The sequence below is a fragment of the Arachis duranensis genome, chromosome 2 (assembly GCF_000817695.3).
Source record: "Arachis duranensis cultivar V14167 chromosome 2, aradu.V14167.gnm2.J7QH, whole genome shotgun sequence".
Lineage (NCBI taxonomy): Eukaryota > Viridiplantae > Streptophyta > Magnoliopsida > Fabales > Fabaceae > Arachis > Arachis duranensis.
The window spans coordinates 17,003,121-17,028,785 of record NC_029773.3 but is presented as its reverse complement, the minus strand read 5'-3'; the positions used below and the strand labels follow the sequence as shown (position 1 = coordinate 17,028,785).

Sequence of the window (25,665 nt, the reverse complement as noted above, 5' to 3'; positions counted from 1 at the left end):
ACTATTTAAACATAAACTTATCAAAAGATTTGTTGCTACTTGCTAGATCACTTAGGCTAATATCAGATGATTAGAGAGACCTATTTTTTATTTGCGAAAACATAAATATTCTCTTGTTAAAGACAACTCTATACTCGAAACCACTGACAAAAAGGAGTATTTGCTGCCTTAACCAACCATGTGTTTGTACAAAAATCTATGTTTATTATGTCTAAATAGATAGTTTTCCCATTCAAAAAAAATGTTACATTTTTTAAATTCAATTTGATCCAAAATAGTTGTTCATGGAAAATCCTATACAATTTTAATTAATTTTTTTCTACTAGCAACCTTATTAAAAGAATTTGGAGGGGGGGGGAGAGAATAAATGAAAAGAAAAAAGTAAATATAAAAATAAAATAATAGGTGTATTTTAAAATCAGTCACTAAAATTAACCAATAATATAAAATATATATTGAAATATAAATACAGATAGAAAATGAAATGAACAACACATATATTTATACGAAAATACATTGGTGACTAATTTTAGTATACAAATAATATTTTTATATTTTTTTAAATTTAGGTATGTATGTAATTATAACTAGATAGTTATTTCAAATGGGTTGGAGAAAATACACTCTTTTAAGGAGAAATAGGATAAATTATATCATAGAAATTTCTTCAATGAAGACTAAAGTTGGATAAAAAATGAAGATTGTAACTATATATTTTAGAGAAGAGTGTATATTACTTATGATGTCTTTATTTTTTTTTATTATAAAATGAATAATCTTCACTCTTTTATTAAAATTTACTGTTTTCCATATAATTACCCTTATATAATATGCTATTTTGGAAACTGAAAAGCATGCAAATTACACTTATGCTTTTTCTTCTTTAGCCCTCAGTAAGCCTATCAACCAATTCACTTCAAACATATTCTCTTCATCAAGTCTTTCTATTTTCCTCAGTTCGAGAAATAGAACCTGCCAAGGACCAAAATATAAGGGATCTTGCATAAGCATACTAGCAAGCTGAATAAAAATTAAATATATATATACATTTGTACTATTTTTCAGTTTCAAACTTGTTTTAAGTAGGAGAATGAGAAATTTTATACACTAAGCAAAATAACCTATGATTAGCTTCTTCGAAAATTTCCAAATAAACAACTTCAATGAAATCATCATTATCTCACTATGTTCAACTCTATGCAATTCAATATTTTTATTATAGAATCACTCTTTTCACACACTTTGAGAAGTCTTAGGATGTTATGTGTAAAGATAATACCTGAAAGATACCAGAGGGCATGGTATATTGGATTCTGTTATCATCAAAATGATCAACATTTTGAATAGCCGAGAAAATCTCATGGCTATGGTAAGTAGCCGATACTCGCGCAATTAATTGCTGGCAAAACACAGTTCTCAGCTTATGTGAGCTCTCTTCAAGAAACAGCATGAACTCTTCAAGTTCTTGATGCTGATCAACATCTAAATTTTCTTCCATTTCATTAGAATCTTTGCCACCATCATTGCTGCTATATATTCCCTTAACCATGACGAAGAGAAGCTTTGTTAGCGTCAACATATTAGCCAAAATCGAAACCTGCTGCGCAACCGACACGGCTAACTTGATTCTTGGACTAACTTGATGATCTCCTCCTCTTTTTTCATAGGTTAGAGCTCTTTCAAGAATGGTGACATACTCTGTGATGAGGTTGCTGAGTGCACCAATGATTGAACTTCCCATTTGAAGAGCAACTAAAGGAGAAATATCTTCCACAATGGCCTAACTAACATAGTCACTCAGATATGTCATGTCTCATGTGCATAAATAACAAGCTTTATGGTTTTATTTTGGATGATGTTATGAGAAACTATAACAAAATAAAGTTGCACTCTTACTAACAATTATAGCTTTTAGTAATGCTAGAGAGACAATAACCCAAAGTTACTTTATTTAAATTATCATTCATAATTTCTTGCATGTAACATCTATAATTACACTTATTACATCTAAAATTATTCAATTATTCCAGTGGTAACTAAGGAAAGCAAAATAAGGTAAGCAGTAATTGAGGAATGCAAAATAAGGTCATTTTGAGCTGTTTTGTGCTACTTTTCTAGTGTCTCGCAAACATTTTTGTATAGCTTTTGGCCTAGCCGTAATAAGCAACTGATCCAACAAAACTACTTTTTTTTTTTTTTTACGGAAGACAGGGAGATTCGAACCTGCGACCTCTTAGGTGAGTATTGAGAGGTTATGCTATTTGAATTATGACTCATTGGCACAAAACTACTTTTCTTTAGTACAAAGAAAAATTTCAGTTGAATCAATGTAATAAGGGCAGGGGAATATTGCCTTTATATGGTAAAAGTAATTGATAAATAATATGTGCAGTTTTAGAACTGTTGGCATTTATGTAGACCAAAGATATAACTTTTTGGCTACGGAATTCCATGGCAGTTCCTCTTTTGGTTATACATATCTGATCAAACATGTCTTGCCAATGTGGCATTAACATGGTTCAAAATTTCTCATGGCAGTTACTCTTTTTGGTTAGAAAGTAGGTATTTCTCAACTTTTACATATTTTATCAAGGACAAAATTTCTAAATTTACTGGTTCACAAAGTTAGTTGACCAATAATGCACTATGCATTAGTTTCTTTTTGTCTATTTTTATTACATTAGTTTGATTCAGATACATTGATTCAAGAATATACCAAAAGTGACCGAAACAATAAAGGTGACAGATAAAGGGAATAGCAGAAGCAGAACATACCTGTAAAAGTGTGAGAAATTTCCGGCCGCTGGTAGTTAGCACGCAATATTCCGGTTGCTCCTCGACATCAAGATTTAAGGATCCTCCCTCCAACACTCCAGAAACAAGGTATTTCTCCAAACCCCAAGAATCACTTACTGAGAAGATACCAACAACTTTCTTAAAATGATTTACATGTGTATTCAGAACCTCTTCAATGCAGGGACATAGAAGCATCACCAAGTAAGGCTGCAAAACCAAACTTTGATCCTCCAACAAGGAACAATACAACACCGCGAACTTCACAGCTTTTATGGCATATGACAAGCTACCATTAGTCGCCGAGATCTTCTTAACATACTCGTCGAACCAAGCAACATATGACTTTGTTTCCTCACATGACCACATCATAAGTTCTGAGGCATAAGGAGAACTCTCTCCGCATAACATCACAAAGCTCTTAGCTGCTTGTGAAATCATAGAAAACACAAACCTTGCAAGTTCTCTTATATATGCTTCGTTCGAAGAAGATTTAGACCATTGCAAATCTTTCGTTCCATCCATAATCCTCGAATGGTAATATTTTAGCAACAATTCGATAGCGAGTTGAGTCTCTCCAAGCCTGCATAGCCCTGATAGCGCCTTTTGCAGCTCCGGTCCAACTGTTCTATCATTCTCAGCTATCTGTATCAATCTTTGTTTCAGCATTGACATCTTCTCAGAAATCACAGAGTTGTATAAGTTTATGTCAGAATCCGAGTAGTCTTCGAACTGGATTCCTTGGTAATGTGCATCAGCAGATTCTAGAAGCTCCAAGGCTTCATCTACCTTGTTTTCTGACATGAGAAGATCAAGCTTATCCGAAACATCGTTAATATGAGCTTCAAATTCACTACGGATTAATGAAGTTTCATTATCTATGTGATCTTCAATGTTTGAGCTTAAGGACAGTATATTTGGATATATACGGTCTATAAGATCCCTCACTAGTCTTTTATGTGATACAAAATGGTTTTCTAGTTGCACAAGTTCATTTTCCACTCCTGTCACTTCCTCTAGAATTCTACACATATGAGAGCATATATAAATTACAGAACCTCAATAATAATAATAATAATAAGCAATTCAATTTTGCAATATCAGTATCTAAAAGGTACATCAACAATTATGCTCAGTAAGTCAGACACGAAACAAAAGCAAGACGAAAAGTCTCTGTCCCCAGGTATAGTGTTTGGGTAGATAAAAGCTTATAAAAAATGCATGTGCACGTCAGAAAGGAGCCATTAAATCAGGCACCATATATTTATGTATAAATATAAGTATTCTTTATCTCATTTTCAATGTATATTTTGTATTTCAATATGTATTCTATACAAGTCACTAATTTGATGACTGATTTTTAGTGTATACATAGCATGATTGTAAACTTATTAGATAATTGTGATTAGTTAGTTATTCATCTTGTTAATTTAGTTGGTGATAATGTATCAAGTTAATTAATTAGTTTTCCAGTTAGTTAGCTTTCTGTTTTCTTATTATGCCAACTCAGCCATTGTACATGTATATATATTGAGCTCAGCATCAGAATGGACGACTCGTTTTTCACCAAATTCTGTTTCCCAATAAAACTTGCTAAATATTGTTACTGTTTCTATTCTATTACTGTCTCCTCCAAATAGGTTAAGATTTTTCAATACTTCTTCATTTCTTTCTTTGAGAAAATCAATCAATGTATTACACATAATGAGTTAGTAACCACTAAAAGTAGCAACTAATTTTTATTTTGGATTTTTCCACTTAAATGTATATACTTTCAACAAAAGTTGCTTATTTGGAAGGAATTCTCCACAATCCATTTGGTTTCCTAGGGAATCCCCAACCCGGGGTTAAAGACTAATCCGTCGCAGATCGGAACTCCATTTAAAGGTTTGTGGTTGACCAATGGATTATTGCATGCACAAGACGGGATTTGAACCCTCCATATTTGCTTAAGCGGTTAAGTGCTTGTTTGGGCGCTATTAAATCGATAAAAAAATCATTTTTCATCTTTTTTTATTTTTTAGTATGTTTAGCAAATTTCTAATAGTATAAATAAAAGCACTAGAAAAATTAAAAAAACATCTTTTTTGAGAAGTTACAATTTACATCTTTTTTTATAGTTCTTTTTTTCTTAAAAAAAATATTTTTCATATAATAAATAAACAAAAAAGTACTTTTATTTTATTTTATTCACACATAATTGATAAATAAAAAGATCTTTTTATATAAAACATCCAAACATAAAATCACTTTTACTTTTATAAAAGATCTTTTAAAAAATATTATTAAAAAAAATCTTTTTCGAGAATAGCATTCAAACAAACCCTAATAAGTTAACGACTAGACCAATCAAGTTAGTTCTCTCCACAATATATTTGATGTAACCTAACACTAACAATTATTGTTATTTGTTAGAAGAATCACTCCTTTGCACAAGATTCAACAAGTATGCCACATTATTTTTGTGATTTTGTAGAATTGTTTAAGATGGAGCAAATATTGTGGAAAATAAAAACAAAACATTACCTAAGGAAGAAAGAATAATTAGCAAAGATGTTTTTCTGCAAATCCTCACTTGCTGCTTCCTTAAGCTCTAAAAGTTCATCACACAGATGCTTGATTCCCTAATCATCAATAAATCAAATTTTCTTATTTAAAAAAGAAAAAAAAAAGAAAATAAAGTGAATCAAGAATAACAACAGCAATTAAGTTTTGTTCTATCAACTAAGTTCAACTACATGGATCAGACCGCGTTACTACATCTTTTATCGACATCATAAAGATCTCGACAAAATCTAAAATTGGCACATTAAGGTTACAAAAAGCGTTTGGAAAATTAAAACTACCCTTCCAGTCATGGACTCAATTTCGGGTTCATCAGAATCATGCAGTGAGAGTGCAGAAACATCAGAGCTAGGCTCTGATGATGGCACAGAGTTCTGAGATTCAGGTTGGGAGTGGTCTCTGAATCTGAACCTTCTTTGTGTTTTTGATGAAGATTCCATTGAAAGCTCAAAATGAGATATTTCGGAAAATGGAGAAAATGAAAGGGAATCAAGTAACTAAGAAATCTATGAGATATATACAGTGCTTTTTATTGGTGCTTTGGTATTTCCGATTCACACTATGAGGTTTTCATTCTTTATTTTGTCGTTGATGGTGTCGTTATTAGAATCAAAACTTGTACTTCAGTTATGAGTAGTATCATTGGTATCTCCACCAAATAGCAATTATCTCAAAGATATTATATAGAGGACACCAAAAAAAAAACGAGAAAAAGATAATTATATACTCCATCCATCTCAAAATAATATAATTAAGTTCATACACATTCTTTCAAAACCTTAGCTTAATTATTTCTGGTTTCTCCTATAATGGCGGCAAATAGTGGCAATCGAGATGCCGACTACTTTACAAGTGCCGCCGACATCATCAACCTCGCACCAACACTTGCGAAAACGTTATCTATGTCCCAACAGTTTGTACCGCCGCTGGATGCTTTTCTGGCTAGGATCGTCTTTGATATCTTGACGATGCTCCCCGTGAAGTCACTTGGGATATTCAGGTTCATATGGTGGTGAAGGTTGAGAATGAAAATATTGATGTGTAGTGGTGTGTTTGGTGATGGTAGTTTGATTTTGTAAGCCGTGGTGACAGAGGAATTGAATAAGATAATGAAAGTGAAGGAGAAAGATGACAACAAAACTAGAATATAAAAATAAAAACAATGCTAAATAACTAACAAAATTTATAATTTTTTGAGCCAACACCTAACTAACAAACGTATTCTCATACATAATATCTAACAAATATAGTGACCTTAAATTCTAAATTCTAATCTCTAGACCCTAAACCCTAATAGTATAAAAATACTATGTTGGCCTAAAGTGTTGGCTAATAATCTAATATTGATAAAAAGAGCTAGTTCCGTAACTACTAAAACGTACATTTTGAGAATAAAATTAACTCGAACTAAACTAAATATTAAAGTTGTCTCAAACTCTTGCAAAACTTCAGAAACAAAAGCATATTTTACCCCTAAAATTAATGAATACCTGTCATCCTCCCAATGCATATGTTGTGTTCTTTAATTGTAATCAAACTTGTTATGGTGGCACTTCTTTTTCATGCCAACTTTGAAACATTGGGTTTATCTTGCAGTCACATAGTGGGACCTCAATCATGCTACATTGATAGAGATGCAAGCACTTTTCTTTATATATATATAATAAACACACAAATCATAGACATTGAATTTTGTACATAAACAATTTTCAGATTAAGAAAAGCATCTGTTTCAGCTTGCGAAATTGTGTTTGTGCAGATATTTCTTGTTCCTAACATGATTTATCAACCACAGAATAAGCCATCACCAGTTCACCACAGTGCTCATCTTCTATGATTAATAAGCAAGCATACAAGTAATAAAACAATAATGTCACTAAGCAACATCACTAACATGCACTGATGGAATTTCAATATTCAAACTATAAGAATTTTGAGGGAGCATTTTTTTCCTTTTCCAAAATGGGGCATGAATGTGGCAAGAACCAAGGCTAGATGCTCTTTTTGATCTCGAATGAATATTTGAGTTCCATGTGACACCTTCTATCATCATCTTCAAACTGTAACATAGCAAACAAAATTTTACTAAGTTCATCTATCTAGTAGTGCAAATTACACAAAAAACTTGGACAATACAATTCTATGTATTCGGATATAAATCGTAAGCAGACAGATTGAGTTAAAAATGTACCAAATTTCCAAACAGACAGAAAAAATGTACAAGCCATTGGCAAATTGAGATATAGTGATTGTGAAAATATACAAGTCAAATTATATAACTAATCCCTACATAGTTGATGCCAGACTAGTTCGATGGTTGTGATGAGGGTGAAAATCTTAGGGATATGTGTTTAAGAAAACAAATTCTACTTTCATTTTACGTTTCAAAGTTTTTTAACTACAAAAAATGTCGTCTTATTTACATTCCGTGCTTCCGCATCATTTCATGATTTTGTGATGGAAAAACTGAAACCATAATAAAACTTTGCTTTAAATGTTTATACGGAAAATATATTACCTACAAAAAACAGGCACTGCTAATTCACTTTATAAAGCATAGCATACATGATACATGAGTGTTTTTACTTCTCATACCTTAAGTTTGGCTGAGTATACACCCCTTGCAAGTACACCAGACGGAGTGACCTCCTCTTTCAATGCATGTTCATAAGGTTCTTTTTGAGGCGCGAACGTACCCAGCATTCCTTTGCTCTGATCAACTGAAATGCCGAAGAATAATTGAATTGTCGATGCAATGCGCGAAAAATTGAATTGTACTTTATTGACCAATGTCATCTTTCGCGTAAAATATTTCTTATGAAGATAGAGGGAGCCAATAATGCAAATTGACATGAATGTCAATAAATAAAGTTACATAATGCATTAGCTCCAGAAGCCAAATATCACGTAATTCAGGATCCAAAAACAAATGAACTTATGTTAGCAAATATCATATGATTATTCTTTGCATTATTCTAAAAGTTAAGAGTCAGAGTTATGCAGAGTCATGAGATATGACTTTTATAGTTATTAGAACTTCGGTTCTTAGACAACAATTAATTACGACAACAATAATATTCTGTTTCGAACTCAAGATTATCAAGCAAGGTTTTGACAGAGAAAAAGTTCAAACTAATACCTTGAATCCCTCCTTTCCAAACAGTGTTGGAGTATTTCAAGCCAGACACAATGTTGTGAAGAACACTAAATTTTAGCTTAAGCTGATAATGAGACCCTTCCCGGAGAGTGAATAGAACACGAGCATTTTGATTTTCATTCAATGGTAAAGGAGTCACAACTTCGCCAAAATCCTCAGAGACTATGCCAATAGAGTGGAATTTCACTTCAGGATCCACTTGACCTGTTGATAAAGTAAACAAGTTAAACAAATCCAACTGAAACTTCTGTGATTTATCAACAGTGACAATGATAATAAGCAAGATCAATAAACAAACCGTCAAAATCGCTTTCTAAGCACCCCAACAGCTTCTCCTTCCACCTCCTTAGGCTTTCATCCTCCTGCACAGCACAACCACCATTCATATCAGCAAATCACAAGCATTAACTCACTGTCTTATAAACCATGAAAATGTTCGATCTTACACAATGCTTATTAAAAGAACTCTATAAAAGGGTTTGTTAAAATACATTTTTACAAACACTCCTTCCACTTAGCTGAACCATCTTATATACAGCTTCTGAAATGCTTCTCTCCCTTTCATCTATTCTAATTTCTACATAGTTAAGGTGGTGAACCTTCCTTTCCCCTTCAGAATTTATCTTCAAGAATGATGTGACATGTTCCATATATAAAAGTAGCTCAGACAACTTTTACTTCATCACAAAAATTCTTCTAATTGAGCATTCCGCAATCCCAAAGGGTTTTTTTTTTCCTTCAACCAAACACATTTTCTTCAACCCAGTATTTGATTTTCGAAAAGAATACAGCAAAATTTTTTTGAAAAATGAAAAAGAAAAGAAAAAGGAAAACCTTGTCCCGTTCGATTTGGTCCTTGAGAGGAAGAAGAGGGCCAGGTTGAAAGGTGGTATTTTGATGGTGATCAGTTTCAAAGTCATGTTCATCTTCTTCTTTCTCGTCCTCAGTTTCTTCATCTTCTTCTTCATTTGGGTGATGAGGCATTTCTTGGTTGGTTCCTGCACATGATGGTCCTGCTGCTTCCTCTGCCTTCTTACCACCTTCCATCTTTCTCTCAGTTCTTGTAACTGTCTGTAAGCACAAGTGAAGCGTGAGAGATTTTCTTTTTTGTAATTTGTTTTTGTTTTCCCACAATATTCAAAAAAGGGTGCTGTCTTGGTTGTCAACCATTTCTCAATTACACTCTACACTCTACACCCTACACTCGATCAAGACTCCAAATCATACACACACTTTCTATGCCTTTAAAACGCCCCCTCCTTATGTCCAAAAATTAAAAATAAAAAATACGCCACCTCCCCCTTCTTTTGTTTTCTTTTTTCAATAGACAAAAAAATATAAATAAATAACAAAATAAGTCATATGAAATTTATTTTCTATGTCAACATCAGATCTTTTTAAAAATATACATATATCATATCACTATTTTTACTAAAATATTCTTATAATTTAATAAAAATAAAAAATGTTTTTTATTTAATTTTATAAAAAAAACTTAAACATTTTTACTTTATTTGATTAGACAGAAATATCTTTTTAAATTAATCAAATTTTAAAATTTAACTAATTCTAATGTTATATTTTTAAATAATTTAAACAAAAAAAATCAAAAATTGTTTTCATCTTAGTTTCAGCAATTCTCTCTTCCATCACTGTTTTTGAAAATTTTCTAGTATTCTTCGTCCTCTCAAGATTTTTTAATGCTCTTCTCTCCTCTTTTTATTCTCTTTCATCTGTCTCACTGTGGCGTCGCACTCAAGCTCTCTCCCTCTTTCCTCTCCGTCTCGCAATCAAGGTCATCGTTGCAATCAAGGTCGTCACCATCTTGTGCGTTCCAGAGGGCGTCGCCGTCTTCCTTGCTGTCTTTCTCGTTCTTCATCACCGTCGTCAGCCTCTCCCTTCTGGTAATTTCTTCCCTCTAATTTTTCTGCTTTTAATTATTATAGCATCCATGTGATTTTTGTAATTAATGTAATTTGGTTTGATTTTTATGATTTTCTATTAGTTGTTGTTAATTTTGATAAAATGAAAAACTTAAAAAAATTGTGCGTGGCAATCGACAAAGTTAGACATGAGATTCATGTGAGATATCTTAGTGACCAGTCTTTAGTTTTATTTTGGGGAAATGATATGGTTTACGTTTTTCATCCTAATTGAATTCTTATTTTATCAATAAAAAAGAAAGAATTCTCTATTTGGGAACAATTAAACCAATAGCTACTCTTTTAAAAAATTTTGGTAAAAGCGGTTCAAATTGGAGAATAATTAAATAAAAAAAAATAACTCTCAATGTCAAGAAAGAATTATTCAAACAGAGAATTTACCAAGAATTTTTAAAAGAGTAGCTATTGGTTTAATTGTTCCCGAACAGAGAATTTATTTTTTATTGATAAAATAAGAATTCAATTAGGATGAAAAACCTAAAAAATTGTACAATTTTCTTAAGTTTTTTATTTTGTCAAAATTAACAATAACTAATATAAAATCACAGAAATTAAACCAAATTACACTAATTACAAAAATCATATCAATGATATAATAATTAAAATCACAGAAATCACAGGAAGAAAATTATCGGAAGGGAGAGACTAATGACAGTGATGAAGAACGAGAAAGACGGCGACGCTCTCTAGAACGCACAAGATGGTGACGCTCTCTGACGCGACGACTACCTTAATTGCAAGACTGTAGAGGAGAGAGAGAGAGCTTGAGTGTGACGCCAGAGAGAGAGAGTAGAAAATCTTAAGAAGATGGAAAAACATTAGAAAATCTTTAGGTGATGGAAAAGAGGGTTTTTGAAATCCAAATGAAAGAACAATTCTTTTTTGTTTCTCCTATGTTTTTGTTCTGTGGTTTTAATTATTTGAAAATATAAAATTAGAATTAGTTGAATTTTAAAATTTGACTGATTTAAAAGGGTATTTTTGTCTAATCAAATAGAGTTAGTATGTTTAAGTCTTTTTATAAAATTAAATAAAAAATATTTTTTATTTTTATTAAATTATAAAGGTATTTTAGCAAATTAATGATATGAAATATATTAAAAAAAAACTGATGCTAACGTGAAAAATAAATTTCACATGACTTGTTATAATTTGTCTATATTTTAAATGTATCGGTACATATAAATTTATCATCGTACGAAAACAAACACCAAAAAAAAATTATTAGAAGTAATTATCTTTTTAACATTTAAATAAATTTTTTATTTTTTATTTTTAATTTATTGTGTAAAACAAAATAAATACTTGCAGATAAATATACAATCGGTCTAAAATATTCAAAAAATTACAAAATAAATCACAAAATAACAACTAAACAAACATTAGCTGACTTTTTAAAATTATTTTATATATTTTAAATTTTATATTTTAAATCATAAATTTTTAATCCAAAATTTTAAAATTGATTAATGTTGGCTTATTAAAAGTTGATTTTTTATTTTTTATATTTTTTAAATGAATTATTTATTGCCTATTTTAAAACCTTGAATTATACATACAATTATCTATCGGGAGTGGATCCTCTCCAGTAAAAAAAAACTGGATGGTGTTAATTGTGATCTTTCACTCTTTATTGATCTCTTTCATATTTAATTTTAGTCCCACTTATAAAGTTAATAATGAAAGATCACACTTCATTTTCTCAAGTGTTAAAAAAATTGAAAAAAATCCATTTCCCAATATGTAGAGAATTGCACATAATCCAACAAGCAGAACATGATATGGCACTACTGAAAGGGAAGAAAAAGTGAATAAGGAAAACAATACAATTATACATTTAAGTATTTTTTTTTTGGCAATCAAATATAATCAAATTGGCTTAAAATTAACAAAAACTGTTTTTATCATACCCGTACATATACATGTGCGTAGGGGGTGACAAGCGGGGAAGCCCACCCTGTTCTGCTAGAAACCCGCCCTTTGGCCCTCCGGCCCCATCTAATGAGATGGTCTTAGAATCTTACCCTACCCTACCTAACTGTGAACTGGCAGACTAAATCCGCCAAAACTTCTCTATTTTTTTTTACTATTAACTACTAAATAATATATATAATTTCACAACTATGTTAATAAATTTAGAATTTTTAAAAGCATAAAAAAAATATTTTTTATATTCACAATATTAAAGTCTCTGTAATTATAAATATCTAATAAACATAATTATAAATTAAGTTTTCATCCAAAACATAATTATAAATATTATCTCCAAAGCAACATAAGTATAATCCAAAACACTCAATTTTCATCATACTCTTATAAGTTGGATTGGAGAAAGTTGAGTTTCGGTTAAAAAATTACAAAAAACCCTCTTGCAAAAAAAAAAGAGTTCGCAGTTTAAGTGGTGCGATTTAGGCGGGCTTTTATTCTTTGACGGTCCCAATTTTCCAGCTCGACTCGCCTTTTTGGTGGGTTTAGACCCGTTTGCCACCCCTACATACGCGTTTCAATAATGTAAAACATATCCTTCTTTGTCTTTGTCTCATCCTCCTCTTCCTCCTTCGCGCACGCAGGTCATCACTAATAACACCAACATTTTGCTAATATCTTTAATGGTTTTGATTTTCTCTAGTGCCATCATTAAATAATTTCGATTCATTTTTTAGTTTATTTCGATTCATTTGTGAATTAATTGTGAAGTTCACTTGATGTTGCTAAGTATTGACCAAATTTTTTATTCTTTAAGTAATTTCAGTTTATTTCTTAATTTAATTGAGGTTTATTTGAATCCAAAAACAAATTGTATGTATCTTTGTTGATGATTGAGTCTTTTTGACTACTTGTTCAAAACGGAACTAATTTCGGTTCATTTGTGTGTTAATTGAAGTTCACGTGATACCGGTGATAAGTATTAGTCAATTTTTTTATTCATTAAGTAATTTCGGTTCATTTCTTAGTTTATTTGAGATTTACTTGGATCCAAAAATAAATTTGATGTGTTTGTGTTAATTGAGGTTCACTTGATACTGGTGATAAGTATTGACCAAAGTTTTTAACAAAGAAAAATAAAATTATTCTTTATCACTTTATTCAATTGCATTAGATTTCATTCTATTCCATTCAATTAGTTTATATTTGAACAAGCAGTAAAAAAAACTCAATCATCAACAAAAACACATCAAATTCATTTCTGAATCCAAATGAACTTTAATTAAACTAAGAGATGCATCGAAATTACATAAGGAATAAAAAATTTGGTCAATACTTATCAGTAGCATCAAGTAACTTCAATTAACGCACAAATGAAATGAAATTAGTTCAGATTTGAACAAAACAATTAAAAAACTCAATTATTAACAAAAATACATCAAATTTATTTCTATATCCAAATGAACCGAAATTACTCAAAGAATAAAAAATTTGGTCAATACTTATCAGTAGCATCAAATGAATTTTAATTAACATACAAATGAACCGAAATAAATTAATAAATGAACCGAAATTATTTAATGATGACATCAGAAAAAATCAAAACTAATAAAGATGTTTGCAAAATGTTGGTATTATTGGTGATGACGATAACAAGAAAAGGAAAAGAAAAAGAAGGAGTCGCAATATTAGAAGAGAAGAAGAAGAATCTGCATGCGCAAATTTGGAAGAAGAAAACAGAGGAGGAGGAAGAAGAGAAGGAAATAGAGAAGGGAAAAAGAAAGAGAAGAAAAAGGAGGAGAAGGTGTATGATTTAAAAAGTTGTTATAATAATTTGGTTAGACTTATTAAATATTTTACTTTGATGTAGAGTTTTATTGATCCACATTTTAGTTATGATCTTCATATAAAAGACATGTTGTGGTGAGTAACCACACGTTTCTGAAAATGTATTTTAATTTTTATGTAAAGTTTTCACATCTCGTGATGCATTTACTTAGAAAAGAGTCACTTACAAGTAAATGAGAAATAACATGGGGAAGAAAAAGATAGCATCTAAAATTTTCAGATCTATCTAAAGACATTTTTTACTCTCCCACTCACTCACCCGTGTCATGTTGCAATCTGAAAATTTCATACGAGAGTGTATATTCCTTTATGTCTGGATTTTAACTAACGGATTAAACGACACAGGGAGCAGGCATTACCTTCAACCAGCTGAAGACAACAATGGACGACATGAATTTGAGTCAGTATTTGGCGAAGTCATTGGCAATAGTGAATCATGGAAGCAATGACTACATAAACAACTATCTATTGTCAGGACTATAATCATCGAGCTTCCTCTACGACCCAAAAACATGTGCTGATATACTCGTACAGCAATACAAAACGATTAGAAAAGACCCAATCGAACGCTGTTGTTTTTTTTCAAGAAGATGCATAACTAACAGAGTAATTAAAAGAGATGCTAGGATATATAACAGAAACTATAAAACAGTGTCTATAACCTGTTCTACATTTATTGTTTAATCTTAACACATGGAAGGTGCTACTATTCTAGATTGAGATCCTTGGTTGATGAACTGAACACACAATACAGTGGTTCATCAATTTTTGTTTATGGCAACACTTATGCAGCTCTCATGCAGATTATACAAAACCCAATTGCTTATGGTAAGAAATGTCCTTAATTATATGGTTATTAATCTAGGGAGTGTATTTTGCTCCCCCTTAATTAATAATGCCACTCCTTTATTATTATTCCTAAATTGTCCTCAATTTCTATGAGCTTTTCTCATTACCGAAAACATAAAATAATGAAAATGGAGAGTAATTTGGACAAATTGCATAAAAAAGTGACATTATTATTATTTTTTTTTTGGTATTTAAATGGGGCTAAAACGCCCAAAAGGAAAAAACCAGAAACTAAATACAGATAGAACGGGGTAAGGTAGCCCCTCTCTCATCCTCCTGGAGAATGCTAACTAACTCTGGGAATGGATAGTCCCAGAACAAAAACCCAAAATCAAGATCAATACTCTTCTTAGCCAGGCAATCTGCACACTTGTTGCCTTCCCTGTAGTTATATACAAAAAAAATTCTCCAATCAAGTTTTTTCAACTCACTAATCCTTCTAATAAGTGACATTATTATTTATTATTAGTGTAAACTATATTGAGTTCTCTTGGAGTTAAATGATATTGCACGTGTGGCTAGGGGAGGTTAGTGTCATGCTTATAAGAAAAGTGATTCTCACATTTTATAAAATCTAATAACACAAAATGCCTTAAAGCTTAAACTTCAAAGGAGGTTAGTGTATATCTTTACAAAATACAAATAAAAGAATATCATAATTAGAGAGGCAAAAATGAGGAAATATCATGTATGGTGTCATTTAGTCTTAGAGAATCAACGTTCTTTTCCATTATCAATCATGGCATGATGATGTATTTTTTTCATTACAGGTTTTGTTGCGACTGGTAGAGCATGCTGTGGAATTGGAAGTTGTCAAGGACGGATAAGCATGCAGAAACAGAGACTAGTATGTGTTTTGATCCCTCAGAACTCAGAAGATGTGGACAAAATTCTTGCTACCCAATTAATGCGTCTCAAATGGCACTATTGTTTTAGCTACCTATATTTTCTATTGGACAAATCATAACTTCAATTGGTATACAAAGGATCACATTCTCGTATTATCAACAATTATTGAACCAAATTCAAAGTAATATTTTCTAAGGGTGAATTTTAGTATTGATGGAAACATAAGATATTTGTGGCTGGGGATTGTTCCACCCCACAAAGAAGCATTATTTACAGTACTCTATGTACATTGGATCAACAAATTAAAGAACCAATACATTTTTAGCGTAATCTTGATTATGCATTTATTAAGAAACTGACATCCAATCAATGTTTCATAACTCACATTTGGTAAACGCAACAGAGCAACCATAGGAAATTAGGCTTCTCAATATGCAAATTTGAAGATCAACCAAGTTAAAAACTATTGTTATTAGTACCGCATGCAAGCAAGATAATTTCAAGATTGACATTTCAAACAACAGCTAAATAAAACCAAAATAAAGTACTAAATCTTCAGATTCTCAAATAGTCAAATATCTAGAGCACCAAAATCTGAGTTCCCAACATTGAACAATCATTCTATAAATTGTGATTTTATCTTTATCTATTTTTGGTTGTGGTTATCTCGCTGTATGAGTCTATGCATTCCGAATCATCAGGTACCACTGGCTTTGGTCTCCGAATGAGACGGCGAATACTTTTCCATGAGTTTTGCAAGTTGTTCATCGAAGTTCTTCTCCATCTGCACCTCTTCCTCCCAATGCCTGCGCTTCATTGCAGCAATGCTTTCTTCATGAGCATACAACAACTTCTCCTTTTCAGCGACAAAGTTCTCCATTTCTTTGTCTTGGACCTCAACAAATTTCAGATATTCATCGGCCCTATATCCATAGAAAAATAGAAATTCACCACAAGCCATTGGAAAATATAAACGGCACTAACAAATTAATTAGACCACATTCTTTAGTGTATCACATAAACCCTTCACTCCTCAAAACATTCATTTTTCCAGTGTCATGTGAAGTTAGGTTTTCTTTCAAATCTATCCCCTTCAACCTTCCAATTTGAATAATCTTAGAGGATACTAACTTCATAAAAATTTACTTTAACACATAATAGCTATACATCAGATGCAAATGGAAAAACAAAACACTCTGCTTACTTGAGTCTTCGATCCTCTGCATTTAAAGGAGCAGTACTTGACTGCATCACCTTCTGACGTTCTTCCTGCTGCATCCTCTCAAAATCTTCTTCCCTTGCATTCCTCGTCTCATGAATTGACTTGAGCTGATCCTTGAAAAAATTTTCTTGCATATACATCTTCCAGTTGGGACACAGGATACGATAGTCAAAATACATAACATGAAAAAAATACACTTTGACCTAGAGAAAATTACAGAACACGCCTCGCCAGAAGAAAAAGAAATTAAGCATGAAACCAACCAAGTACACAAATCCATAACAATCTCTATTCTTTTCTTTTCCATTTTTGGGAGTGAGAGAAACATGTCATGCACTCTTGTAATGAACTACAAAGTAGTAATTACATATGAAACTTCTCAATAGAACAGTTCATTGCACAATTATATTTGAACCCTCAAGAAACAATCATATGCTAAACATATAACACAAGTAAAGCAAATATGCCTCAAGGAACAGTTTAAACACAAAAGCCATAAGGTCTGTATGTGTGATGTTTGTATTACCTCTTCCTTGTTTTCTTCATGTTGCTTTTTTGTTCTGAGCCTCACAATGCGATTTTCCTCCATTGTCCTTCGCAGCTTCTCACTCACTATACCAAAAGATTCTTCCAGAGCTTTTTTATGCTTTTTCTCTTTCTCAACCCGGTTCTTAAAGTAGTTAAGTTGCTGGTTGTCCTCACTCATTTGCTTGATTTGGTTTACAACCATCTCCTGGTATGATCTCAAGTCATATTTGAGCCTAGATTTACCTATAAAATTCATATGGAATGACAAAACATATAAAGAGTCAGCATAAAATTGACTTCCATAACCTCCAATTCATAGACATCTAACAAACTGCAGAATGCGAGTATGTAGAAGAAAAAAGATCCAAAAGGGGAAATGGAACCTTGGGAATGCCTGTTAAAAACGTCCAGGTCTTCCTTAGTAGCTAAATATCCATAGAGCTGACGATTCCCACCAGGTAGATATAAAATACGACGATGAAACCATGCGTCCCTATCAGTTCCTTCATCTTTAAAATGCTTGTGCAGACGCTCTGCCTCTAGATAACCACTAGCTGAGGCTTCAAATATCAAAACACTCATCCCACGATGACCTTGTGGACCATAGGAGTGTCGCGCTTTCACAGCTGCATATGTACTAAAATAATCAAGAAGCTCTTGGTTTCCCATACCTATCCACTAAATACAAAGAACAAAAACCTTGAGTTAATTCAAACTGGCAAATGCTTAGGGAATTTTCGAATGGTTTTCTATATTACACTTTTAGAGTACTACTTATGATTATTACAAGTATAATTATTCAACAGTTGACACAAGTAAAAGGTATGCACGTACCTTCTCATTTTCATCCTGTTCAAGCTTTGTATTCTGTATGATAACCATTGGAGGCCAAATTATTTCATGATCTTTCTCCATATCAACTAAACCTTTCCATTTACCAAAAGCTTCCCCGGCCGGAACTACCGTAGTACCCCTTCTACGCAACTCCTCATCCAAAAGTAAAGCAAACTCTCGGTGCATCTTCATCCTTTTAGACCCTTTTGTTTTGGCATGTGTCATTAGAGGCTGCAGCCCTCTATACCAATCAATGGCACCAGGACCATTTTGACAAGCTGGGCAGTGCCACTGCCTCTCTGGATCATTAATCTGCTCAACAGTCAGGCCATCCAAAATATCAAAGAACTTCGTGAACCATCTACACTTCTTACGTGTCTCATGGCTCTTTTGACTGGTATCTGAATCATAATCATCACTCATTAGATCATCATCAGTATCTTCCATAACATCAGACTCCTCCCCCTCATCGTCATCCTCAACATCATCATTCTTCTCAGGGTCCTCTGGTGGTGGTATTTCATCTACATGGGACTGCACAGCACCAGCTCTAGATTGCCAATTCCAACCCTGCTGCAATGGAGGCCGAATTAAAGGATTTGGAACCACATAGTTGCTTTCATATCCATAGCTAGCTGATTGGAAACTTCCGTTTCCTCTTCCAGCTGGTCTCCTATAGTTAGCATTTTGAGTTTGCTGCCAGGGATTTCCAGAAGCTCGTCCAGTTCCGTAATTTTTATTGCCTTGCTTTTGAGCCATGTCTCTGTTTCCCCGTGCTCTGGGATTAGAATTATGGGATGGAGAATTCCATTGTTTTGAAGCATTGTTTCCACCTTTGCCCTTGGGTTTCCTTGTAAATGTCTCCCACCCACCATCATCTTCTCCTGCATCCAGGGTAGTGTCAGCAACACCTTGAGCCAACTGGTCAAACGTTTGATCATATTCGGATACATTTTTCCCTTTGGACAGCGTATCATCATTGTTAACTGTAGTAGAAGGTCTTCCTCCGCCTCCTCTTGAACTCATTTTATGTGCTCTGTGTGTATGATTAAAAAAACTCAGTCAAGCATGATTACATTATACATAGATTTAGCAAAGTTCAAAAAGAATCAGCAAAAATATCAGTCGACCCAGTTCAGTATTCATCATCCAGAACAGAAAAGGGAAGACCGCCCAGATATTTGAAGAAATAGAAATATTAACCTACATGACAAACACAAGTATATCTCAAAAGTCTAAAAACTGCAATAGCATTCATTTACTTGAACATCGCACTCCCCCAACAAAATGCATAACAACACACCATTATGAACTCAGGTCTTTCACATAATAAAGAGATGCACAATTATTAGAAGATAGTTTACAGAAGACACAGTGTAAGGGTAAGGCTATTTTCATACAAAACCAGATACAAAACACATGAAGCTTGCCAAATGCCAATTGCCATGATGTGACAATTCGTAATCATATGCTATTGGAAATTAAAGACAATGAAAGCAACAATTAATTTCATTCTTCTGTCATATAAGGCACCGGACAGCATCCACAAATACATTCAGATAACACTTTTATTGTTTGAGTTAACAAATAAATGCATGAACTTAAAATGAAAGCAACTAGATTCTAGAACAAGGGTTTGATAATATTCATCAAGGAAGTTTCGTTTTCTTTCTTTTGGTCAATAAGAGCTTTCGAGGCGGCCATGAAAATCATTCGTCAATAAGAACACCAAATGGAAACCAAAAGAAGTAGGGGGAAAGAAATAAAATTCTTTAACAAAAAAACACCGGCTATGATCACATGGAACTTGAAACCCTCAATTTCACAAAGCTATAAATAACTCAATATATGGTTATGAGAAACTGAAACCGAAAAAAAAAACCCACAAACACACAGACACAAAAAATAGAAAAGAATCCAAAAAACCAGAAATTGAAAGTGAAAATGAAATGCTTCTACGAAAAAGAAAATGAGCATTCAAAAGAAACACCAACTAACAGCAAAGCGACATCGTTTCCAAGGTAAGAGGGAATCACCAGGGATCGCTGAAATGTAAATGGCGGAAAATCGAGAAAGATTGATGGTCCAAACGCGCTACAGTGAGAGTGAGAGTGAGTGTGAGTGTCAGAAGAACAAGAGGAGACCTTATGTGAGGTCTTTGCGGACCTGAAGTTTTCAATCAAGTTTGATTTAATTTAATTTTATTTTATTTTTTTATATATATATTAATTTAGTTTTTTTTTTTCCTTTTTGTCAACTTTGTTCAACCCTTCTCTTTCTTTGGGAAAAAATATATTCTTTGAACTTAATTTGGTGATTGGTGTACATTTTTCTTTTAAAATATCATTTTAGTAGGCTAATAATGTGAAAATATAATATATTTATAGAAAATAATAATACTATTTTTATTTTTAATAATATTATTTTACATATAATTTTTTTCATTGTATATTTATATGAATTTATAAAAAAAAATATTAAGTTATCAAAATAAAAGAGACAATATTTATTTTAAAATTTTAATTTTAGTTTGCAGTTAGTATTATATATTTTTATAAAATGTTTCATTGTTAATATTAAATTGTACTATTAGTCAATTAAATTAATTTTTTACGATAACTATTTGAGCATTTAATATGGAAAAAAAATATTTATATTATTTTAATAATATTCTTTATCTTTTAGTTGCCATAGTTTTAATCTTTATTTAATAAAGCTTTCTTAATATTTTTGCTTATGAAACTTATGTTATTCACTTTAGAATAATTTATGATTTATCGTCTAGTTTTTTTAGTCGTTTTGTCTCGTTATTAATAATAATTCAATGTAATTGAACAAATAAAAATGAAAAATAATAATTAAAATAATTAAATTAGTTGAAATAATAAATAAATAGATTAGTTACTTCTAATACATTTAACAGAGAGCTCTAACACATTTAAGAAAGAAAAAGTGGTGCAAAAACTAGTTGATAGTAGTATAGAAAAAGTTATTAATTTAAAATTGAAAATTTGAATGGTTATAAATATAAACCATTAAAATTAATCTAAATAATAATAAAATATATTGATTTTTATTTTATAGAAATATTTTTTATATACAAGTTATTTTTTGACACAAGTTCATACAAATCTCTTTAACCTAATTCACCTCACGCGCCACTATTTAATCAATTTTTCAATCAACGCGCGAATATATAACTGCCTTTTTTGAAAGGGTTACGTTCTCTTTTCAAATTTTATTAGCGTTTTTGATCTACGTTCTCGTCTATCTCTATGTTTTTCTTCTTTCGTTCTCTATGTTTTCTTTCTTTAGTTTTCGTGATTTTTTTTGTTCTGTACATTTTTTAAATCAAGTTCTGAAATCAGTTTTGAACTATTATCTTTATTGAAGATAGTGAATGATTCAAGTTTAGATTGTCAATTGAACTAAAGCGAAATGGATTATTGTTTTGAATCTAATGAAGTGACTGAGGTATAGTTCGATTATAGTTGTCGATGATTCTGTAGGTGAATAATATTTTGTTTGTGAAAATTATTGTTCATCATTGATAGTTTGAATTGAATGTAATATAGAAATTTTGATGAATATGTTCCATTTCTCGTTTCGGTGTATATCAGAACTCTTTTTGGTGTATTATAGGTTCAGACTTTTAAGAGCAACTCCAATACTGGAAAATAGAGTCCCCTTTCTGACATACAGGCACCCAATTGGCGTTGGAGCAAAGAGAAAAGGGAGGCTCTTCACGGATACCAATGTTGAGAGTCCCTCTAAAGAGGGACTTGTAGCAACCAATAAAATCATGTCATGTGGTATTTCAATTAAAAAAATTAAAAACATATTAGATATAATTTTAATATTTTATAATATTGAATTATTTCAAATCATAAATTTAAATAATATTATTATAAAAAAATAATGATTATATTAATTTTAAATATTTTAATTAATTAATTAAGTGGGACTACAATAGGAACTAAAGTTAGTTCCTTCTAATGGAGAAGAGAGAGATGCTTTGAGTTCCTATTTACTGTTTATGACGCAAAAGCTGATGTGGAGTTACTCTTTATGACAGGTGGGTCATAAATAAGGAATGGGATGAGTTCCCTACTGGAGATGGTCTAATTGAACGAGGGTGAATTGTATTATTGTTTTGAATCAAATCAACTAGTGAGGTGCGATTTGAATCTAGATAATGTAGTCTGTTAGTAGTTTATGACTCTGTAGTTGAATCATTTAGTTTCTATTTGATGATGAGCTCTGAATCTAATTTTATTATTTTTTATTATGAACTTCAATGATGCTAGCTTTTAATATGGTGTATTGTGGACTATTTTCGATGTATTTTTGCAGTTTTTGTGCGACGTTGATGAGCAGCTTGTTCCAAAGGTTGAGATGACTTTTAACACGCTTGAAGATGCTGCAAAATTCTACAAAGATTATTCGAAAATTGTAGATTTTTCTACAAGAATTCGGAGCACAAATAAGAAGAGAAATGAAATTAAGAACCAATTGATTATATGTAGCAGAGAGAGAAAATGAAAATCGAACATATCTCCAACTAAGAAAATAAATCCCTCAGTTGGATTAAATTGTCCTGCAAGAATTTATAAAAACATATTGAAGGACGTTAGTGTTTGGATAATTTCGAAGGTTATATTTCATCATTCACACCCCTGTTGTCCAAATCAAGCAGAGATCTTAAACAACACAGGAAATTAAGCATGTCCGTACAACGTACAATAGAGAATAACGAGGAAGTTGGAATTAGACTAAGCAAAATATACCAATCATTTGTCGCAGCAACGGAGTCATCGTGAATTAAGTTTTATTGAAAAAGATGTGAGAAATTACATCACGAGAGAAGTACGGAATGTTTCGGAACTAGAGGATACAAAAGAATTTGGGAAATACTTATTAAGAATGAAAGAGAAGAATCAGAATTTTTTTTCGAGCTTGAATTTGAGGTTGATCAATCGATTAAGATTGCTTTTTGGGCCAACACTAGAAGCATGGCTATCTCTGAGTATTTTGGAGATGTTATTTCATTCGATATCACTTACAATATAAACAGGTAATATGTTGTTCTAGTTTATGTGTATTTGGTACCATTTTCGATGTATAGAGATATTATTTTGGTGTATTAATGATTTTGTTCATGTGTCGTTGTATTCAAGTATAATTTGGTTTTTGGTTCTTTTGTTGGCATAAATCACCATGGTCAGACAACACTACTGATGTGCTTTGATGAAAAACGAGGATACTCAATCATTCAAATGGTTATTTGAATGTTAATTTCATTGCACGGTAGGAAATATTCCGAAAGGCATTCTTACGATCAATGTGCATCGATCCAAAGGGCTGTTGAGGCTTGTATCCCCACAACAATTCAATGGTGGTGTATTTTTCATATCATGAAGAAGATCCTAAGTAAATTAAATAGCTACAAATGACATGAAAAAATTAAACACGAGATGAGTCATGTTGTTCAGAACTCTCTTACAAAAGAATCATTTGATAGGAATTGGAATGATTTTCTGATGAAGTATGGTCTTGGGGACAACAAATGACTTTCAGGTAATATTTTTTTCAGGATTAACTGATGTTGTTAATTATAGTATGTATTTTTCTTGTGTTGTAGAGGTGTCAAATTGTATGTTTTTTGGTGTATTTTAGTTCTGATTAGGTGTTTATTCAGAGCTTTTCGAAGATCGTCATTTATAGATTCCAGTTTATCTCGATCACTACTTCTAGACTAGGATGAGAAGCACGCAAAGGAGTAAAAGTATGCATGCTTTTTTAAACAAGTTTATTACGCGCAACAACTTACTTATTCAATTCGTCAAACAGCACGATAATTGCCTAGGAAGTAGAAAGCAGAGAGAAAGAGAATTGGATGCTGCAGATTTTTATACCGTTATACCGTGTGCAACAAAATCCTCAATAGAAGCTCAGTTTCAATATGTGTATACTCACGAGAAGTTCAAGAAAGTCCAAACACAATTCAGAGAAAAGGTGCATTGCATCACAATATCAACGCACTCTGCTCTAGGCTATATGGTATATGAAGTTGTAGAACAGGTTTCTAACTCAATATTTAACAAGTTTGCGGTTACATACGATAGGATATCAGCTGAAGTTAAATGTCAGTGCTTATTATTCGAGTCAAGAGGGATATTGTGTTGTCATTCTCTGAGCGCCCTAAGCTTTGAGCGAGTGAATAAAGTGTCACCAAGATATATATATTAGAACGATGGAGCAAGAATGCAAAGAGGAGGCAAACACATATCAAGAGCGGCCACGACGAGCCTCTGTTGGAGCCAATAAGCAAGAGATTTGACAATTTGGTGTTTCGGTCACAAAATATATATGAATTTGCATCAGAATGTGAGGAGTTGACTGCAATTCTGCACTGTACTTACGATAATGTTATGGTTGAGATGCAAGAATACAAAGCCAAAAGCAAAGAAAAATGTTCGTTATCTCACGAATATGCTTCTTTGGAAGATATTAACAAGCTTTAAAGCCTCCACGTGTGAGAACAAGAGGATGTCTCAAAAATAGACTGGGATCAAAGACTGGAAAACAGATTGCAAATGCTTCAAAGAAAAAGAAAACGAAAGCTCTAAGTAAAGTAAAAGTGATGTTCTTTAAACAAGTGGAATTGAGTTTATTTTTGTTTGTTAATAGTTTTGCTAATATATGATTTATTTTTTGCAGTTAAACCTTTTTTATGGTGGTTCACTGGCGCAGTCAAATTCCAGCCAACATCATGGACATGTTATGAATTATCAGTTCAGAGATTTAGTAGCATAAGATAGTTTTTTCGGTGTAGTGTGACACTATTTCGGTGTATTGCAAAATAATTTCTATGTATTATGCATGCTCTTCTTTTTTATATTTTCTTATTTTGTTCCATTTTGATATATTGTTGTTTCTTTGAAAATTAGTGTCTTCAACTATCTGAAGGAATTTGTTTGTTTTAAATATACAATACATAGACAATTCAATATTTAAGGAGAGTAACAATTCAAATTACAGAATTCTCATATCTTCTAGTTATAATTTACAGAAAAATATGTATGCACATTTTTCGATGTATTTCGAATAGTTTTTGGTGTATTCATAAATGAGTTTGGTGTATTACTCAA

The 25,665-nt window shown here is 32.0% G+C and overlaps 3 protein-coding genes across 3 annotated transcripts; all 3 read right to left on the bottom strand.

Moving 5' to 3' along the window:
- Positions 1-867: 867 nt before the first annotated feature.
- Positions 868-5,798, bottom strand: LOC110278146 (exocyst complex component EXO84B-like). The gene is made up of 5 exons (XM_052257765.1): positions 5,640-5,798; positions 5,320-5,417; positions 2,776-3,817; positions 1,280-1,780; positions 868-972 (listed from the first exon to the last, which is right to left on the bottom strand). Exons 1-5 carry the CDS (start codon positions 5,796-5,798, stop codon positions 868-870), a joined length of 1,905 nt encoding a protein of 634 aa, XP_052113725.1.
- A 1,239-nt stretch (positions 5,799-7,037) lies between these two features.
- On the bottom strand, positions 7,038-9,618 carry LOC107473813 (rho GDP-dissociation inhibitor 1). The gene is made up of 5 exons (XM_016093394.3): positions 9,350-9,618; positions 8,814-8,877; positions 8,498-8,719; positions 7,954-8,078; positions 7,038-7,418 (listed from the first exon to the last, which is right to left on the bottom strand). Exons 1-5 carry the CDS (start codon positions 9,560-9,562, stop codon positions 7,350-7,352), a joined length of 693 nt encoding a protein of 230 aa, XP_015948880.1. The 5' UTR covers positions 9,563-9,618; the 3' UTR covers positions 7,038-7,349.
- A 6,817-nt stretch (positions 9,619-16,435) lies between these two features.
- On the bottom strand, positions 16,436-20,689 carry LOC107473812 (protein SUPPRESSOR OF GENE SILENCING 3). Its single transcript, XM_016093391.3, has 6 exons — positions 20,551-20,689; positions 18,515-19,550; positions 18,064-18,358; positions 17,679-17,923; positions 17,135-17,292; positions 16,436-16,853 (listed from the first exon to the last, which is right to left on the bottom strand). Exons 2-6 carry the CDS (start codon positions 19,538-19,540, stop codon positions 16,628-16,630), a joined length of 1,950 nt encoding a protein of 649 aa, XP_015948877.1. The 5' UTR covers positions 19,541-19,550; positions 20,551-20,689; the 3' UTR covers positions 16,436-16,627.
- Between the last annotated feature and the right edge of the window lie 4,976 nt (positions 20,690-25,665).

What these genes read in the sequence shown, in the direction of transcription:
- LOC110278146 (XM_052257765.1), bottom strand. Translation starts at nt 5,798, where the DNA reads ATGGAATCTTCATCAAAAACACAAAGAAGGTTCAGATTCAGAGACCAC. An exon ending in TTGAGTCCATGACTGGAAGG is followed by an intron (nt 5,418 to 5,639) that starts GTAGTTTTAATT and finishes ATTGATGATTAG; the next exon opens with GGAATCAAGCATCTGTGTGA. An exon ending in AATTTCTCACACTTTTACAG is followed by an intron (nt 1,781 to 2,775) that starts GTATGTTCTGCT and finishes TATGTTAGTTAG; the next exon opens with GCCATTGTGGAAGATATTTC.
- LOC107473813 (XM_016093394.3), bottom strand. Translation starts at nt 9,562, where the DNA reads ATGGAAGGTGGTAAGAAGGCAGAGGAAGCAGCAGGACCATCATGTGCA. An exon ending in CTTAGAAAGCGATTTTGACG is followed by an intron (nt 8,720 to 8,813) that starts GTTTGTTTATTG and finishes CTTTATCAACAG; the next exon opens with GTCAAGTGGATCCTGAAGTG. An exon ending in TATACTCAGCCAAACTTAAG is followed by an intron (nt 7,419 to 7,953) that starts GTATGAGAAGTA and finishes GCTATGTTACAG; the next exon opens with TTTGAAGATGATGATAGAAG.
- LOC107473812 (XM_016093391.3), bottom strand. Translation starts at nt 19,540, where the DNA reads ATGAGTTCAAGAGGAGGCGGAGGAAGACCTTCTACTACAGTTAACAAT. An exon ending in AACAGGATGAAAATGAGAAG is followed by an intron (nt 18,359 to 18,514) that starts GTACGTGCATAC and finishes CTTTGTATTTAG; the next exon opens with TGGATAGGTATGGGAAACCA. An exon ending in GCAGAGGATCGAAGACTCAA is followed by an intron (nt 16,854 to 17,134) that starts GTAAGCAGAGTG and finishes CTATGGATATAG; the next exon opens with GGCCGATGAATATCTGAAAT.